Genomic DNA, 19,360 nt, shown 5'->3' with positions numbered 1-19,360 from the left:
GATTTAGTTTAGTGAGAAAAATATCTGGAATGATGGTACTGAATGCCGAACTGAAATCTACAAAAAGGACCCTTGCATATGTCTTTGGAGATTCAAGATGTTGTAGAATGTAGTGCAGAGCCTAGTCTACGCAATGCTGGTAATAAAATTAACATGGTCTACACAATGCTGTGCAGACTGGCAGCAGAATGGAATAGTTCCTTTGTGGGGTTCATGGTGGCCTTGCAAAAGCCACCATGTGGGTGGGCCAAAATGTCAGTAACTTCCAGGAAGCAGCTATATAATCCAACAAGTTGTCTGATCTTGAGGTCTGGAGATTTTCAAAATGTAAGTGTGCAGTGGGTGACTGGTATATAGCAAATAAGTCCAAGGCCTACAGGATCCCAGTGGGGCAGGATGAGGAGAGAGAGATAGGGGTGCTGCAGTCAGTTGTAAGGGCAAATGACAAGGGAGGTTACTGGAGCAGCTATAACTTCAAAACAGGGTTGTAAGTAGTTTGGGGGGGGTCTATCATAACTTTGAATGTCTTTTTAATGACCAATCGTATATTGAGGACTGTTTGTAATTCTAGCCCAATCTGTGAATTATTCTGCTGATACATCCTTATTCAGAACAAAAATGTTTATGTTGTAGTATCTTGAGAAACAATTCTGATGGCATTCTTCTGAATGTGGATATAAAGATGCCTGTTTGAAAATAAAAAGCACATTACTTAAATTTCACTTTCCTAATCTTTTATAGATTGAATTATATTAGTGATTCTGAAAACTACTGTATGCACCACTATCTTTCCACAGATCACATTCAGAGTTATTTTGCTCAAATGATAAATTGTAAATTAAAATTGTTCTGTTTGATTCAGTAGCAGTTTGATATTTCTTAAATTTTCCTCAATTCTAGGTTGCTTCTCTCTATGGTCAGTTTCCAACCATTGTTTCTTGTCCTGCCCTCTCGTGCTTTGGAGAATAACGTGACCTCCTCATTTTTGTGGCAGCCCCTCAAATACTGGAATACTGCTATCATGTCTCCACTGTTTTCTTCAGACTAGCCAAACCCAAGTCCTGCAGCCGTTCTTTGTATGTTTAAGTCAGTAAGGGACAACAATAGGGAAAGGGGAAAAAGAAAAGTGTGAAGAAAGGGAGAAAAAGAAGCAAAAGGCGTTGACTTCCGACTCCCTCTGTTGCAGTAAAATAAGACATTAAGATAGAATCTCAGCTTTTTACATTTCTATAATAGTATGAACTAACCATTTCTATATCAATAAATCAGTCTAATCAGTAAAACCCAAAATCATAGCATCATTTTTTTCCACCTCAAGCACAAAGTCCAGAAGTGGTTTCCAAGTAGAAAAAAAATGTATTTGCATTCTTTTATTTTATCAAAACAGTCAATTTAGCCATTTCTGCTAATTCCATCAGCTTCTATAACCATTCATGCATGGTGGGAATTGAAACATCCCAGACAGTGATTATCATCTACTTACATTTTCCTGAAAATAGTTAAGTTCTCTGCAACAACAATATATATAGTACATTAAAAACTAACAGTGATTGTGCGGACTAATACACAAAAGTTTATCTGTATATAAAACTCTTGTATCTGATTATTAGCCTTCAATTTGGTGTCTGATAGCTTTCAATTTAGTGAAACAGTACATTATAGGCAACAATTTTTGAACCAATATATCTCAGATGGGCTTATGGTCTAATGTACAGATTGTATAAAATTTGGTACTCACGACTTCTGTGGAAATGAAATTTGGCAATTTTATAACCACTTCAATACTGCTGCACCTTCCAGCTGCACTTCCCAGAAACTCATAGGTTATATGGTACAAGAAAAAATGCAAGAAGCATTTCGTCATTCTTTTTCCCATTTCATTTTGATTTGTGCTCAATCAGCTGGTAGCAAGATCTTACCTGTGAATGGTGATCAGCTACTTTGGAGCCAAAGCTGAAATGGTGTGTGTCAAGGAAAGAATGAAGGAGTATCTTGTATGCCTACTGATAAGATAAGGCAGATTGGGGGGCCATTCACTGATGATTGAAGGGAGCCTCAACAATCATGGAAGGAGGAGACCTTGGGGACACTCTGGAATGGGCAATGGGGTGCAGTTTCCTTTGTTATTCCTCCCTGTAGCAAATTGGCAGGAAGTTCTGCAGAGTGATTTCTGATGCCAGTCTTCCATAACCAACATCAAATGGGTAATCTAACAGGAAGTTGGAAGTTGCTGTCGCTTCCATTGGTTTTTTTGCCCATCTGTGGTCATTCTTTTTCTATGTTTACATAAGGAAATATCTCTGAAAGGATGTCACAATGGGTCCTGGGTTGTCTAGTGTTAAAATAAACCTGTTAGCTTAAATTTCGTAGTGATCAAACTCTGTTGAAAATGAATGTTCCTAAAAATATATTTGGACATGGCACATACATTCATGCGTTGCTTAGCTGGCTAGCATATGTAGTGTGATAAGAAAAGAAGGATGGTTGCGTAATTCCTCTGAAATTATATTACACTCTATGAATCTCTGTAACTAAGAACAGGACAAGGAAACTGATTTATACTGTGAAGATTTTTCTACTAAAAGAACTGTCAAAATTTTGAGCAGTTGATGGAAGCTTAAAGAAATCGGGTTTATTGAATTTATGCTGATATAATAAGACCTGCTATATGCAACTAAAATAGCATGCATCATTCCAGATTGAAATAACCTGGGATAGATGTTGGCTTAGTTATTGCAAAGAAATAGTTCAAATATTATGTGAATCTAGCATTTTTCACAATTGATTTATACAGTTATACAGTATACTTATTTACAGTGTAGCTGTTCCATGCTTTTAAGAAAAACTTCAGCCTGATAAATAATAATCTTTTAGAAATCTATAAATTTCAAATAGCTTTTAGATATTTCCAGTTTTTTAAAATTACTTTTGTTTTGTGCTATGTCTTAACACTGTTCACTATTGGCAAGAGAGTCATGTTGGTTCTGTTTCTGTTTTATTTATGATACATTGGCTAGAAACTTGAGCACAGATAGTACATGTGAAGTGGTATTATATTGTATTGATTTTATAGAACTCAGTAGGAACAAGGGATTAGACTTGTGCCCAAAAACTAATTTTGGAATTCTGATATCATTTTAAATTTATGTTGCTTTTGCCTTTATTGTAGTTTGTTGTTAACTTCCATAAGCAGAACTTTTTAGTAAACAGGAAAACAATAAACTTAATAAACTTATGGCAACTCAGTCCTTAATATGGTGATGTCAAATGATTTTTAATCTAGAATGCCAATTTATACTTTGTCAATAAAAATTGTAGATACGAATTTTGTGAGATTCTGAAATTAAAATTGCAGTGCAAGTCAAATATTATCTGCTTACTTAGGAGTAAAAAGAGATAGTTGCATCAATATAAAATATAAGATGTTTTTATATTTAGAATTAGAGAGCCAATGGAAGAAGGATGTGTGTTGATATAGAATTTAGATTGATATTTAAAATATAATTTAGATTGATGTTAAAATGCTATTTAATGCAGAGGTCCTCAACCTTTTGCGTATCAGGGACCGGTTCCATGGATAAATATTTTCTGCAGATTGGAGAATGTGTGGGTTTGTGTGCTGCCTGCATCCCATGGATAGGGCTTTGCTTGTTTGTGCGGATCGGTTGCTGGCATGCTGCAGCCCGGTACCAGTCCAGAGACTGGGGGATGGAGACCTCTGATTTAATGAATACTGGCAAAATGTATTTTAAGGGAGAAAAGACAGATTATTATTACTCTGTTCTATCATTTTATTTTGACTATAAATTGCATCTGCTCACTGAACCTTTCTCAGACTTTTAGGCGGCTGGAGGCTGGATCTTACCAAGAGTAGTTGATTAATGTCTGAGTTGGGCAACTTGAGTTTAATCAAAATGAACAGAGGTTACTCAAAAGAAGTATTTTGCTTTTAATGATTCACACTTGAAAAATCCCCTTAGATTTGTTAGGCATTGTTTTGTTAAATAGAAATAGTTCTAGTGAAAAGAGTAGGATTTTATCTTCAATCAGCAAGATAGCATTTTGACCCATATTCTATAATCTCATTTTGATTCTATTCTTTACTTATATTGTATTTCTCTTTAGAAAAGCGTAACCTCATCATACTTTTTTTTTCCAAATCAGAATTTTCTCTAATTTTGCTTCCAAAGGAAGAGTAGTAGATAGCATATATATGTCATAACAAATTGAAAACCATGAATCCTTATGGCATGATATTTTTACAAAGCTGTCCAGTCAGTCACTACTTGCTTTGTGATATGAACTCTAGCATTTTTGACCCATATTCTATAATCTCATTTTGATTCTATTCTTTACTTATATTGTATTTCTCTTTAGAAAAGCGTAACCTCATCATACTTTTTTTTTCCAAATCAGAATTTTCTCTAATTTTGCTTCCAAAGGAAGAGTAGTAGATAGCATATATATGTCATAACAAATTGAAAACCATGAATCCTTATGGCATGATATTTTTACAAAGCTGTCCAGTCAGTCACTACTTGCTTTGTGATATGAACTCTACTTGCTTTGTGGGTGTTTTCTTTTCTTAATAGCATCTTTTGCATACAGTGCCAGTTAAATGGTTTGTTAATTTCTCATAGAAATGATGGACTTCTTGGGATCTCTGTCCTCTTATCTGTTGCATTTATAGGCAAAAGGAGAATTCTGAAAATCTGCTCTGAGAGCTTTTTTGCAAGTAACAAAGAAATGTTTATGCCATTATGAACTAAAAGACAGTCAGAAAAGGCTTCTGTTTGATCAATAATGTATGCTCCAGTTAGTCCTATCCTCTGGACATCATTAAATAGTAGTTTGTTTCATAACTGATCATTTTGGCTGACTAAAATTTATAACTATCTCCTCAAGCTTTTGCATTGTCCAGCAGGCAAATATGAATTGAAATAATCAGTTATGCTTAGTGATAATATGGAATATAGATAAATAAAAGTTGGAATTCATTATTAACTGTTGGAAGACTGCGGTTGCAAAAGCTGATTTCTTACTTGGATGATAACCTTTGTTTTTACGTAATTTGAACTTCTAACAAGCTCAAAACTTTGTATATGACATATCAAATTAAATTGTACATTTTTAAAAAATGACAAGCCTTTTAGATTTAGTTAATAATTTTAATAGTTAAGCAAGACTAATTTTATGTACAAAATATGCAATTGTCAAACCATGCAGGGATTCACATAATTAAATGTTATTGGAATTGAAAGATCTTCATTTGTTTTTTATTTATTTCCAGGTTCCAGTCAACAAAATGCAGGGTAAAACTTAAAATATTTTAAAGACTCAGAGTCCAAATAATTTGCTTACTTATTTATTTATATATGGTTACTTTCATCATCAGCAAAATGTTTTTCTCTTATATTGGTATCTTTGGAAATAAGTGATTTTCAAGTAGGGCAGTGTGAATAAATTTTCTTATATGATTATCCCATTTTTATATGCAATACAATTATTAAAAAAAAAAATCTTCAGGTCCAGTTCAAGCCGGGAATAAACAAAATGGAGGCTGCTTTAGAAAGAAGGTTCTTGTTTTATTTAGTTGCCAGAAACTTCAGTGACAGCAGCATTCTTCTGGGGTGGCTGACTAAATGAAGCTGGGAGTGGTGGGTTTTTATACCTTCTTGGGCTTTGTGTTTGGAGTTGTTCCTATGCATTGAACTTTGACCTAAGTTTCAGTGTGCCCTTTTGGTATTCTAATGGTGGTGAATTAATCCTATTAAGTCCTAAAGATCATTTGCTGCTTTTCCGTGGCTGTGGCTGAGGCTGATAACTACGTCCTGTGTTGGATTTTTGGGTAAGGATTTGCTGGTTCTAATCCTATCACTCTGCTATCTGCTAATCCACTCACTTAGCTATCAAATCTTGCTCCAATGGATTTCAAAAGATCCTGTCTTGAATGGGCTTCTGCAGGCAGCATTTGCTCATGAATGGGGCCTCAGTCTTTCTGAATGGGATTATCAAATCTGCATTTCTACAGAGCTGGCTTGCTTAGTTTCTGCTTGGGGCTATTAAGAAAAACTGGGCCTGCTTTTCTGCCTTTCAGATCCTTTGGGGAAATATAATAGTCTTCCTTTTTAATATTCCCCCAAATATTTCCTTCTCTGGGGGGGGGGAGGACTGACTTCCCACACAATATTATGCTATTTGGTTAGAAGTGAGACCCATTGAATTTAATAACGGACCTACAGATGACTCTGTAAGTCTAAATTCTCAGGTTATTTCAGCTATTTGTACTTTTGATCAATATTATTTACTATTTTTTCTTAGTGTTCTTGGTATATTATTAAATATTGTTTGGCTCTTCAATTTTATTCTTTTTACATATGTGTAAATTGTCTTGAATCATTGAAAAAATATAAAACAGTTTTAAAAAGTAATGCTCTCAGACACTCCCTTAATTCTATTCCAAAGAAGGAAAGCCATTAAAAAAAACCATTTAGTCACCATGTATGAGTGACTAAAATATGCAGAGAAATAAGTAATCTGATGAATGTTAGATATTTTTAAGCAATATTTAATTTACTAACTTCCTGCCATCAGACTCTGCAATTCTTAAGTGGATAAACCTGCAAATCTAAGCACACATATGGCTATAATTGGCTACACAGACTCAGTATTGTATGATTAGTCTCTTTTTATTTTGGCCTAAGATAAAATAAAAATATTTTTGGTGATAAAGAACAGATAATTTTGGACACACTGCACTATAGGCAATCTTCGATTTATGATCACAATAGAACCCAAAATTCTGTTGTTAAGCCAGACTTTGTTAAATGAGTTTTATCCCATTTTACAACCTTACTTGCCACAATTGTTAATTACTGCAGTTGCTAAGTTAGTAACAAGGTTTTTAAATGAACCTGATTTCTCTATTGACTTTGTTTGTCAGAAGGTTGCAAAAGGTGATCACATGATCCTGGGACACTGCATCCATAACAAATATGAGTCGTTGCCAAGCATCCAAATTTTGACCAATATGGAGATGCTGCAATAGTTGTACGTGTGAAAAATGGTAATGTCACTTTTTTCAGTGTCATTTTAACTGCAAACAGTCACTAAACAAACTGTTGTAAGTTGAGGACTACCTTTATGTCCAAACTTCCATGTTTAAGAAAGAATTTAGAGAATAGTAGAGAACCCTGGATAAAACTTAATTTTTTACTGTTTACAGTCTGGTTTCAGACCCATATATGGGATTGAAGTGGAATTGATCAGCCTTATTCATGACCTTTGTTAGGATCTGTCCTAGTCTGTTGGAAATGTCAGCAACTTTTGATACCATCAATTATGGTATCCTTCTGGATTATAAAAGTAGGAGGAGGAATTAATGTTATCAGTGTCCTTATCCAGTGTCTTCAGGCTATTATGGATTGGCTGGAATGAATCAAATTCAGACTGAATTGTACCAAATTATTTTTGACTAGAAACCAAACTACTTTTGACTAGAAACCTAATGGGATAAGCCATTATCCCAGATAACTTTAAACAGAGTCACTCTGATCCATAATGTTTCTGGGTTTGTGGCTTCTGCTTCTTTCTAATGCTGTTTTGATATGAATTTTGACAATATTTTTATATGTTGTTAGCTGCTTAGTGCTGTTGTGGTAAAAAGAGGAGCCAGACAAATAAAACAGATATGCAGGTGGTTGGCAAAGGAAGCCATTCATCTAATTTTTGTCTGATAACGGACCTGGCAAGAACAACTCATGTCTTTCTTAGCCTTAGAGTGCAACACCCTCTATTTTTTGGTGATGTTCAGTAGAATGTGAAAGCAAAGAAGCTGATAAATGAAGCCATTTAGCAGTACTGCAATGGTATGAGCAAAATATTGGCTGCCTGCATATTTTCGTGCCAATTTAAAATCTTGATAATTACCTATAAAGATCTTCACGGCTTTGTAAAAATTACCTTGAGAACCATCTGAATAGAATCTAAGTGCACTTAAACCAGGAAGGCATGAACTGCATCCCTGCTCCCCACCCCACTCCTCGCCTGTGATTTTGGGATGGATGGAAGGAAGCAGCTCCTTTTTGTGACTGCCCCAGTTCTGTGGAATAGCTGGTTAAGGTTTAGATGACTCTCTCATTCCTTGTGCTGGTTTATTGTTACCGTTGTTCAGTTATTTTTTAACTAATGGCATTTCTTCTGTAAAACTTCATTATTTAATCTGTTTTAATAAAACAAATTTAATTTGTTTACATTTAAAATAAATTTGTTCAATAGTACTATAAGCCCCCTAGAGACTGTTTTATTTAGCAGAATGGAAATGAAATGAAATGAAATAAAAAAATTCTGGACTTTGAAGAAAGGAAGCCACTTTTTGCTATAATTTATATTGTTTAGATAAGATAACTTTATTGTCATTTTTTACTGTGGGCACAATGACATACATCAATAATGAAATTTAGTTGCCCACTCTCAAAGTGAACACATATATGACACAAACCTAAACATACTATATACAACATATACATACTATAGGCAACATATGTATAGACCTACATCCCTACATATTCATAACATAAATATTAAACACTGTCCATCTTGCATATATAACAGAAGGAGGAAGCTTGAGAGGTCACAAGGTTTATAAGATTCATCCTTCATCCACATCTGGATTATTGCTAAAGGCAGCTGTATCTATCTTGAAAAGAAAAATGTAGATTTTTTTTCTTGCTGTTCAGCTCCCCTTGATTATTGCAGCCATTTTATCTTCCTGGACTACACAGATCCTCTTATGTCCCTTTATTTTTTGTTATTATATCATTCACTTGCTGCAACAAAAATAGTTGGTCAATTAATTTAGCATATGATATACTTTAGTCAATTTAATTTAGCATATGATATACTTTTATACTAGTTAGAAAAAAGTCTTTAATAGTGTTTATATGTTCCTTATAGAACAGAACAACAGAACAGAACAGAACAGAATAGAATAGAATCGATATTGGAGATCTTCTAGTCCAGGCCCCTGCTCAAGCAGGAAAACCTATACCATTTCAGACAAGTGACTTCTAGTCTCTTCTTAAAAGCCTCCTGTGATGGAGCACCCACAATTTCTGAAGGCAAGCTGTTCCACTGGTTAATTGTCCTCACTGTTAGGAAGTTTCTCCTTAATTCCAGGTTGCTTCTCTCTTTGGTCAATTTCCAACGTTAGCAATGCATTATTTTGATGTTTTATACTCCTTGTTTCTCCAGCAGGATGGCTGTAGAGTCCAATGGTTGGGTTCTATGACAGCCTTCCTGCCCGGCAGACTGGGTAAAAACTTTGGCCACATCCTTCCCTTGGGCGTGACCCCAGTGTTGACTCAGTCTCGAAGCCCGTTAGCAGCTAAAAATTCAGCTCCTGACAAAAGCATTTCTATTACCTAAAGCCCTCTCTCTCTCTTTACAAATCAACAATTTGATTAGCAACCTTACAGGGAGGCAGGTTTCCCTTCTTCCTTCAGTCTTGGCTCGGGGCTCCAAGCAGCTGACGGATCGCCGTTCAGTGGAAGCGTCGTCTCAGAGGTGGTGACAGTATCAAAAAAAAAAAAAAATAGCCGAGGGAAGCTGCGAGAGGCAGCGGAGAAGCGCCGCTGACCTATATTTACTAGGATCAGCTGGGGCGCGCGAAACCGGAGCCGCTAGACAGCGGGAGCCGCGTCGCTGGCATCAGGGAGATTCTCGGCCAAAGGCAACGCGGCCATTGTGCGAGCACTAGATTCCCTGGGGAAGAGCGGTCTATGCCCGGGGGGCTCGTTAAACAACTATAAAACTACCCTCTGCCGTCCCAAAGCCTGCCCTGCCGGCGGAGCATCCGTTGGGCCCAAAACCGCCATTTTGAGTGGCGGAGCAGCCGTTGGAGCTAGAGCCGCCATCTTGAGCCTCGTGGTTCTTCTTGGCAGTGAGGGGAAGGCGTGGCTTCCACCAAGTCTCCATCTTGGGGTGTTCCCCTTGTTCACATAGCCTCCATTTTAGGTGGCCATATTCTGGAAGGTCTCCACAGAAGACAGAGTGAGAGAGAAGGAGAGGAGAAAGTTTATTAGCACACCCAGTGGACTGTCTTTACAGCCACATAGTGGAGAACTTATATTTACAACTCCATCAAACCATTGCCCTCTAATCCGGGCCATTACATTTGCCATCGGTGAAGGAGAGGGAGGAAATAAATTTGGTCCACTGTTCCTCAGAGTGACCTTTAGTCACCGCCTACAGGATCCTCCTGACAAGGGACCTGTCTGTCCAGCCATTGTTTTCTTCTGTGCAGAATAAGCCTTGCAGGCTTGATTCATCTGCAACCGATCTGCGTGCAGTTTATTCCCCACCCCAGGTATTGCCTACTCGGGATACCTGGTCACAATGGCAGACAATGTCTCGCATTCAGCTATGCAGGGCCCCCAATTGCCCCCCCCCCACAACAACAACAAAAACGCAGATCCTCAGAACCTGAGGTGGGGGGGAAGAAGAAGGCTAAAACAAAGCACCTGATCCAAAGGGGTCCATCCAAAACAGCTGAGCAAGAGGCATCGAGGAGACATTTGGCTCTAGAAAGACAATTTGCCAGGGCCCAGAAAACCAATGACAATGGGACAAGCGTGGTTTTCCCTGTCCCATTGGTGGCCCCTAATACAGAACCTACTTCCCAGGAAGTTCTCAGGACTTGGTCTCCTCCGGGGGAAACTGAACAGTTGGATTCCTCCCAATCCTCTTCACTTGCATCTTCACCAGACCATACTCCCACTGTGGCTGCGTCCATGGACAGACCTCAGGAGGACATATGGTCTGCCCAATTTCAGGCATTCATGCAGGATGCCTTTTCCCAGTTTATGGCTTCTAAGGGCCAAGTAGCTTTCAACCATCCCTTAAGGGACGAAGCAAGGCTCCGGCTACAAACACTTCTGAAACTTCCTCTCAAATAGGAGAGGGAGAATTACTAGACCTAGACATGTCTGATATGCCCCTCTCGGAGGATGAGGGGACCGCTCCTGAGCAGGCAACAAGCTCTGGCCTCTTTGATCCAGCTCTTCTAAAGTCACTTCTGATAAAGGCAGTCTCTACGGTCAATTTGACCTCAGTTCAGGAGGAAAATCCTTCTACTAGCAAGGAGGCAAACCCTCTCTTTGCCAAGAAGGTGCCACAGGACAAGTACATTCCTTGTCCTGAGGTTTTCCGCATCACGGTAGAGGAGCAATGGGTTTCCCTAGCAACACCACCAGCACCTAACAGCGTGGAAAGGAAACTATTCAATGTTTCTCCTTCCTTTTCGGGCATGTTTGATGTCCCTGCAATAGATAGTCCCTTGATCTCATTATTCTCTACTTCTGCGATTCCAGGGGACATGGCGGAGGCCTTGAAACCAGAGGAAAAGAAATTTGAGCACTCCCTCCGTCGTTCCCACATGGCCGCAGCCTGGGCAGCCAAGGCGGCAACTTCATCATCATTCTTCGCCAGGGCATGTATCATGTGGCTGCGCGAGCTACAAACCACTGTACCTCCAGATCAGGTCAGAGCTCACCAAACTTTGGCCAAGATACTGGCGGCATCACAATTCATGGCGGACACCTCACTTCACGCAACCAAGTATGCGGCAAGATCGATTGCGGCCACAGTAGCCTCTCGCAGATTACTGTGGCTCAAAAATTGGAAGACAGATCTGAAGGCCAAGTGGCGTCTTTCGACGTCCAAGTACAGTGGGTCACATTTGTTTAGATCCATTCTGGATCCACATGTAAACGAGAGTAGGGACAACAGGAAAATTCTAGTCCATCGATCAAAGAAATTAGACAGGAGAGGCAGTCAGGAATTCCAGAGGCAAAGTTTCCGCCCAGGCAACTCCTGGGACTGGGCACAGCCCTTTCGATCAGGGCAATCCTGGGATTGGTCTAGAGGCTCACGATCCGGCTATTCAAGACAGGATCGTTCCCAGGATCGCCCAAACAGGGGAGCCAGAGGCCAGTTTCAGTCCAGGCGTACCTTTAGAGGATCGGGAGGCCGACCCTTTAAACGCGCCAAGTGACGCCAGACAGGACACTCCCATAGGAGGTCGGTTAGGGAATTTCATCGAAGTCTGGGAACAGACCACTACCGACGCCTGGGTCTTGGAGACAATCAGGCATGGCCTGACCTTAGACTTTTGTTCTCCCCACCAAACCGATTCATCAGATGTCCCATCTCCAGAAAGGCACACAAGGCAAGGTTGGTAACCTCGGCCATAGCACACCTCCTGTCAATTCAGGCCATAGAGGAGATACCAAAAGGAGAGGAAGGAAGAGGATTTTATTCCATCCTCTTTGTAATCCCAAAGACATCAGGAGGGTGGAGAGCAATATTGGACCTAAAGGGCCTGAATTATTACGTAACTTACAAGAGGTTCAAAATGCAGTCCCTGAAATCCATCCTAGCCAGTGTCAGGAAGGGCGACCTCCTGTCCTCAATAGATCTCACGGAGGCGTACCTGCATATGCCCATCCAACCCAAATACCGCAAATTCCTCAGATTTACCTACGCACACCGGCATTACCAATACAGGGCTCTGCCCTTCGGTCTATCCTCAGCCCCAAGGGTATTTACCAAAATTCTAGCAGTAATAGCGGCCCATCTCAGGTTGATGCCGGTGCGTGTACAGTTTTATCTAGACGATATCTTGATTCAGTCCAGCTTGCACGAGCAAGCAAAATTAGACCTCCAGACCATAATCCGTGTTCTACAAGAACACGGATTCTCAGTCAATGTAGAAAAGAGCCATCTCACTCCCTCAAGGAAGCTACAGCACCTGGGAGCGGTGATAGACTCGTCCCAGTGCAGGGTATATCTTTCCCAGGAGCGTCGAAGCAGCATCTCCAAGCTGGCTCATCAAATTCGGAAAGACAAGAGAGTACCTTTGATACAGCTCTCGAAGCTCCTGGGAAAGATGATATCTTGCATGGGCATAGTCCCATGGGCAAGACTCCACTCAAGGGAGTTGCAGTGGTTCCTCCTCCCCTATCAGAGGAGGAGCCTCAGTACCTCCAGCAGGAGGGTCTTGATACCAAGATATTTGCTGAAATCACTGAATTGGTGGATATCCCCCATGATGCTCAGGGGGAATATATTCAGGGAGCCGAACCGGATCACGCTCACGACAGACGCGGGCCTATTCGGATGGGGAGCCCATCTCGGAACTCAGATAGTGCAGGGCCAGTGGAATCAGGAGGACCTCTCTCACAACATCAATTGGCTGGAGCTTCGGGCCATTCACCTGGCTCTACGTCAATTCTCCCACATAGTAACGAGGAGACACGTTCCCGTTCTAACAGACAACGTAGTGGCCAAGGCCCATGTCAACAAGGAGGGAGGAACACGATCCTCGGAACTAATGCAGGAGGCATCAGCTCTGGCTCGGTGGGCAGAAGCAAATGTGAGTTCCATCAGAGCGGAACACATCTCAGGGGAGACAAATATCCAGGCAGACTCCCTGAGCAGAGCCAAGGTGGATCTGTCGGAATGGCGTCTGGATCCGGCTCTGTTCGAGGAGATCTCCCGGAGGTTAGGACAACCACATCTGGACCTATTTGCCACTCCGAAGATCACGCAACTCCCCAGGTTCTTCTCCAGATTCCCGACTCCGGGATCGGAGGGAACGGACGCTCTCAGGTGTCGGTGGCCGGCACAACTCCTGTACGCCTTTCCACCACTGCCATTAATACCGGCAACCATACGCAAGTTGATCCTGGAAGGTGCAGAAGTAATCTTGATTGCTCCACATTGGCCAAGGCACCTGTGGTTTGCCGACCTCGTGGATCTTTCAATATCACCCCCATGGAGGATTCCCCCGGACCGAGTAATAGTAATAAAACTAGCCGCTTGGCATTTGAGTGGCAAAGTTTAGCCAAACAATCCTATTCCTCAGGGGTGATATCGATCATACAAGCATCAACACGACCTTCGACAAACAGGATCTACGATGCTACATGGAAAGGTTTTTGCAGGTGGTCCGTCCTACTTCACCTAGATCCAACCTCAGTATCTATTCCCAATATTCTAGATTACCTATTGGAAGGACTTAATAAGGGCCTATCTGTCAACACTATTCGTAGACAGGTATCGGCCCTCTCAACTGTACTTTCCTGTGACAACTTAACCTCTCTAGCGCAACATCCAACAATTAGCGCCTTTTTGAGAGGTGCGGCCAATACTAAACCTCCTGTTATACACAGGTACCCGTCTTGGAACTTGCCCAAAGTTCTTCAAGCCTTGACATCAGCACCCTTTGAGCCTCTTGACTCATGTTCTCTTTATCACCTATCGTTAAAGGTAGCCTTTCTAGTGGCTATTACTTCAGCAAGAAGAATTTCGGAACTAGCAGCACTGTCAGTGAGGAAGGATCTCTGTACCTTCTTCAAGGACAAGGTCGTTCTTAGACCAGACCCTGCATTCGTTCCAAAGGTGAACAGCATCTTCCACAGATCTCAGGAACTGATTCTTCCTGATTTCTGCCCAAAACCCAGACATAGACTAGAACATAGATGGCACAAGCTGGATGTACGTAGAGTGTTGTGTTTCTACGTAAAGCGCACTTCGTCTTTCCGTAAGACGGAAGCATTATTTGTTTCCTTCCAACCATCAACTATGGGAAAGAAGGTGTCATCTTCTACCATAGGTAGGTGGATCAGAGCCTGTATAGCCCAAGCCTACGTCTCGCAGGCACTACCGGTGCCCCCACACGTGACTGCCCATTCAATGCGCAGCACAGCCATGTCGGCTGCGTGGTCCATACAAGCATCGGTGGAAGAGATTTGCAGGGCCGCAACTTGGTCTTCTCCCTCTGTATTCATTAGGCATTACCATTTAGACTCCTTTGCCGCAGCGGATGCTGCCTTTGGTAGAAGAGTGCTACAGCAAGTTGTATCTGCTCAGGATTCAGTGGCCTAGACACTCCCTCCCAGAGGGACATGAGGGCTTTGGTATGTCCCAACCATTGGATTCTACAGCCATCCTGCTGGAGAAGGGGCGTTGTCTTACCTGGACGCCTTTTCTCAGCAGGATGATGTAGAGTCCAAGCCCCCTCAGGTATTAGGTCTAGGCAGGTATTGGACAAGGAGCTACCGTATCGAATCCAACAAACAGTTCTCGCTTAAGTCAAAACTGGGGTCACGCCCAAGGGAAGGGTGTGGCCAAAGTTTTTACCCAGTCTGCCGGGCAGGAAGGCTGTCATAGAACCCAACCATTGGACTCTACATCATCCTGCTGAGAAAAGGCGTTCAGGTAAGACAACGCCCCTTCTCTTTCTCAGTTATGGTTCCTTTCCCAGTTAGACAATCATACAATTGCAGTTATAACTTACCTACTTAGGCCTTTTAAATACTTATGGTGTGTTTGATCAGTTTAAGTTTCTGGGAATTTTCAGTTCAAGAAGCAATGAAAAACCCAGTATCACTTTCACTATTTATTTCTTTTTATGAACTGTAAAGTTTTGTTGTTTTATGCTTCAGAGATGCTTTTGAAATAACCAGCAAGTATTTCAAATAATAGGATAGAAGTATAGGCAATAAATATGAAGGAAATTTCAACCTACTTAGATCTATTTATTAGCAGCTGTTTCCTAACTATAATTTATCCTTCAGTCCTAAAAAGATAAAAGATAGATAAAGTATTTGATAAGATAAATCTTATCAAATACTTTAAAACCATATTTGGGACTGCATATGAGAAAATAGTTTTAAAGACCCTAGTATCCACAATGAAATAAATAAAATTCATCATTCCTTTCATAAACGTTTTTTTACTTAATAGCAAAACAGAAGAAAAATATTTAAAATAAGTTCTACCTTGTTTCTATAGTGTCTTTGTTAACATGCATAACAAAGATAGCATGTAATTGTTTTTTCATTCTTTTTCCTTAGAAAACATATTTTGTATCAATAAAGCAAAAAATGTCTTCGCTGAAGGGTAAAATTCAGACTGTATTGGGCCTGATAGACCCTAGCCAACTGGGTTACACTATGACTCATGAACACTTGACAATGGGCTTCAGCTGCTCTTACTACCCACCACCTTTGGGTCAAGAAGCTCTTTCTGAAAAACCTATTGAGATGAAGAACTTGTTTTGGCTTAAACAGAATCCTTATAGCCACAAAGAGAACCTTCTGCTGTTTGAAGAGACAGATGCTGTGAGAGAAGAACTCCTTCATTACAAGGCTGCAGGAGGTGGAAGCATAGTGGAAAATACAACCACTGGGATCATGCGAGATGTGAAGATACTAAAACAGCTTTCAGAAGAAACTGGTGTCCATGTTATTGCTGGGGCAGGTTTTTATGTAGATGCCACTCATTCTTCTGAGACTAAAGCTATGTCTGTGGAACAGGTAGGTATCAAAATGTCAGAAACTGAACAACCATTTTGAACACTCAATAGATGTTACTACATTCATATGTAAAGAAGGGTTGAACTATAGGGGGATGAATATTTCTAGATGACTGTATGAGAACAGGAATGCAAAACCATTCTGCTTAAATATATTAGCACAAAGTGTTGAACACATTTTTGACAAATAACAGAGAAAAACCTTGTTTGCACTAAGTTCTGTTCTGCAAAATCTAGTTTTTCTTTCACATGTATCTCAGAAGCAGAGCTGTTGTTCTTTCCATCTATTTAAGCAAAAACTAAATGTCAAGCATAAACTGATTTAATTGTGAATTTTTTCTCAGTAAGACGCTAACAGTTTTTAATTCAGCATGTAGCTTTCATGCCCTTTAATATATAGAATTGCTATTCAAATAAGCATATTTTATGTTGCAAATGACTCTTCATTCAGGACTGAATCTGTACATTCCTGAAATATTTATTATGTGCCTGTCTAATATGAGTAACGGTTATTTGTGGTTCAATGAGAAGAGAAGACATTTTTTCTCCCTAACATAATTATGTTGATCCTGTTGATTCTGGCAATACTTACAGTATTATAACCACTCCTCATTTAGTACCTGAGTTGTGCTGTTATTAAGGGAAATGGTTATTAAGTGAACATGTCATAGAGAGAGAGAGAGAGGCAGGAATATCAGTGATTACTGCCATCTAATTTAGATTAAGATCTCTCATATACCCGTGCCAGCATTACTGTAACTCCAGTGTGAATTCTTGTCAAATGCATGAAATTAGGTTGTAAATGCACATTGCTCAGAAAATTATTGTTTTATTATTGTATTTGTAATTGGTTGCTGACCAAAGTAGTCACTAAACAAGTTGTGGGTATCTTTAGCATTCTTTTATCTATAAAAATATGGTAGAAATGTTCCCAAATCTTTCAGTTACATTGTGGAAAATATTCCAGATAAATATCCATAAAACTACTTTTATTTATATATACTATTAATTTATTAAGAAAATATTAAGATTATATTTTGAGATTCTGTATGTCCTATTGCATTTATCATTAGTTAATACTCCATGTTTACCAACTTGTGCATATTGTGTTAATTTGCTGCAACATATCAGGAAGAAAAGAGCTTTAAGGTCAGAAGTCAGTATCTTCAAAACAAATTGTGAAGTATTCTTGCTGTGAAATTATTTATCCTGAACTCCCCTATATATATAAAACAAATCTGTTTTGACACATTTCAAATGAAATCAATTTTTTATTGTGATTGTAGACCAGCACATCAAAAGTTTTCACCAAAATTTACTATGAGATTACAAAAAGTCACAATTTAATTTTCAAATATATTCCACATTTGCAAAAAAGAAAGTTTCCTGATTGGTTGATTTATCATAGTTTTCCTTTGAGGTATATAAAACTAATGTAAAATAATTCATTTATGTGGGAAATTGGTTTTTTCCCATAGGGAGTGAGAAATCTTTCTCTCAAAGAGCACCTCTTCTCAAGGGTAATGTTGATTTTGAGCTGGTGGTGAACAAAGTTAGAACAAAAAACAGCCCTTGATTTTAACACTCTTGTTTTTTCATCCCCCATTTTTGTCAGAAAAAAGACATCCTGTCCTTGCTAGAGCCTGACTAATTCATTATGAGCAGTTAGAACAATTTAATATGGATCTATTCAAAGCCATATACATCATGTATAATTATTTATTTAAAGTTATTTGTTACAGAGAAGAATACTGTATTGATAACCAAATATCTTTGGGACATGACTTCATGTAAAAGTGATTCTCCTAATTACACGAAACTTAGCAAAAATGCAAGGAGTTTGTTTTAGAGTTGGTTAGATTCCAGTACATTTTTGTTTTGGAGTTGCTTATAATTCTACTTCATCCTATTTTAATAAATAACAGTAATTGTTTCTTGCAGCTTTCATCTTCCCCAATGACATAACAGAAATGTCATCTTTATTTTGAAATGCATTGGTATTGTAGCTTTTTTGTTTGGAAACAGAATATTCATTTGACTGGTGAAAAAGGTTGAAATGTTCTTTTTGTCTCTTCTCACCACAAGTTATACCCATCAAAGAGAATGGGTATAACAATAACATTCATTTTCTTTAGTTGACAGAAGTTATTGTTAATGAAGTTCTCAATGGAGCTGATGGAAGCAATATCAAGTGTGGTGTAATAGGGGAAATTGGCTGCTCTTGGCCTCTGACTGACAGTGAAAACAGAGTCCTTAAAGCAACAGCACATGCCCAGGTGCAACTTGGCTGTCCAGTCATCATCCATCCAGGCCGAAATGGGGATTCACCGTTCCAGATCATTAGAATTTTGCAGGAAGCTGGGGCTAACATCTCAAAAACTGTGATGTCTCATTTGGACAGGTAAATTGGATTTCTGGTGACTGAGTTCATATTTATGTACTGTATATTTATCTAAAGAGTGGAATTTTAAGAAATTAATTAAATCTGGAAGTTTTGATGTATTATTAGACAGAATGGCTTAATTTTTACTGCCAGTTGTAGTCATAATGCTTAGATGAATTATCCAAAAGTTAGTGACAGATCCTTTGAAAATACTCAAACTATAATACTTATAAAAGAGTACTCAGTTCTGCTAAAATCTAGATTTTTTAAAAAAAAAAGGCTGCCTGCCTACACTGCTTTGTAGACTATAACATTCATTTATAGATGAGTGCCTCCTTAGTCTCTAGTTGGATACCTTAAATAGATTATATATTTTAAGTGAAGTAGATGCAAAATCTACTTTATAGTATCAAGTTCTAATTATGTCAGGAAATTGTTCAGACTCATAATTCAAAATATTTTATTGATCTATAATTCTTACATTGTTTAAATTTTATGAAGCCACACATACCTCTTTTAAGTATTTGTACTATTCTTCCAACTTCACCGTAAAAATTGTCAGATTTTTCTATTGTTTTTGTTGGATCTTTCCAACTTAT

The 19,360-nt window shown here is 39.1% G+C and overlaps 1 protein-coding gene across 3 annotated transcripts in view; it reads left to right on the top strand.

Moving 5' to 3' along the window:
• Nucleotides 1-19,360, top strand: part of PTER (phosphotriesterase related) — a 52,620-nt gene that overhangs the window by 17,083 nt on the left and 16,177 nt on the right. For 2 of the 3 annotated variants that reach the window (XM_039331747.1, XM_039331744.1), the window contains exons 1-3: nucleotides 7,006-7,066; nucleotides 15,918-16,379; nucleotides 18,514-18,779. In XM_039331747.1, the coding sequence (XP_039187681.1) occupies nucleotides 7,064-7,066; nucleotides 15,918-16,379; nucleotides 18,514-18,779 (731 nt within the window). In that variant the 5' untranslated portion in view covers nucleotides 7,006-7,063. Of the gene's footprint in view, nucleotides 1-7,005; nucleotides 7,067-15,917; nucleotides 16,380-18,513; nucleotides 18,780-19,360 lie in introns of those variants that run through there. The other variant, XM_039331746.1, reaches the window with a different exon arrangement.

Source organism: Crotalus tigris, unplaced genomic scaffold (assembly GCF_016545835.1).
Source record: "Crotalus tigris isolate CLP2741 ecotype Arizona unplaced genomic scaffold, ASM1654583v1 scf7180000024437.13266115, whole genome shotgun sequence".
Classification (NCBI taxonomy): domain Eukaryota; kingdom Metazoa; phylum Chordata; class Lepidosauria; order Squamata; family Viperidae; genus Crotalus; species Crotalus tigris.
This window is presented reverse-complemented; position numbering and strand designations above follow the sequence as displayed.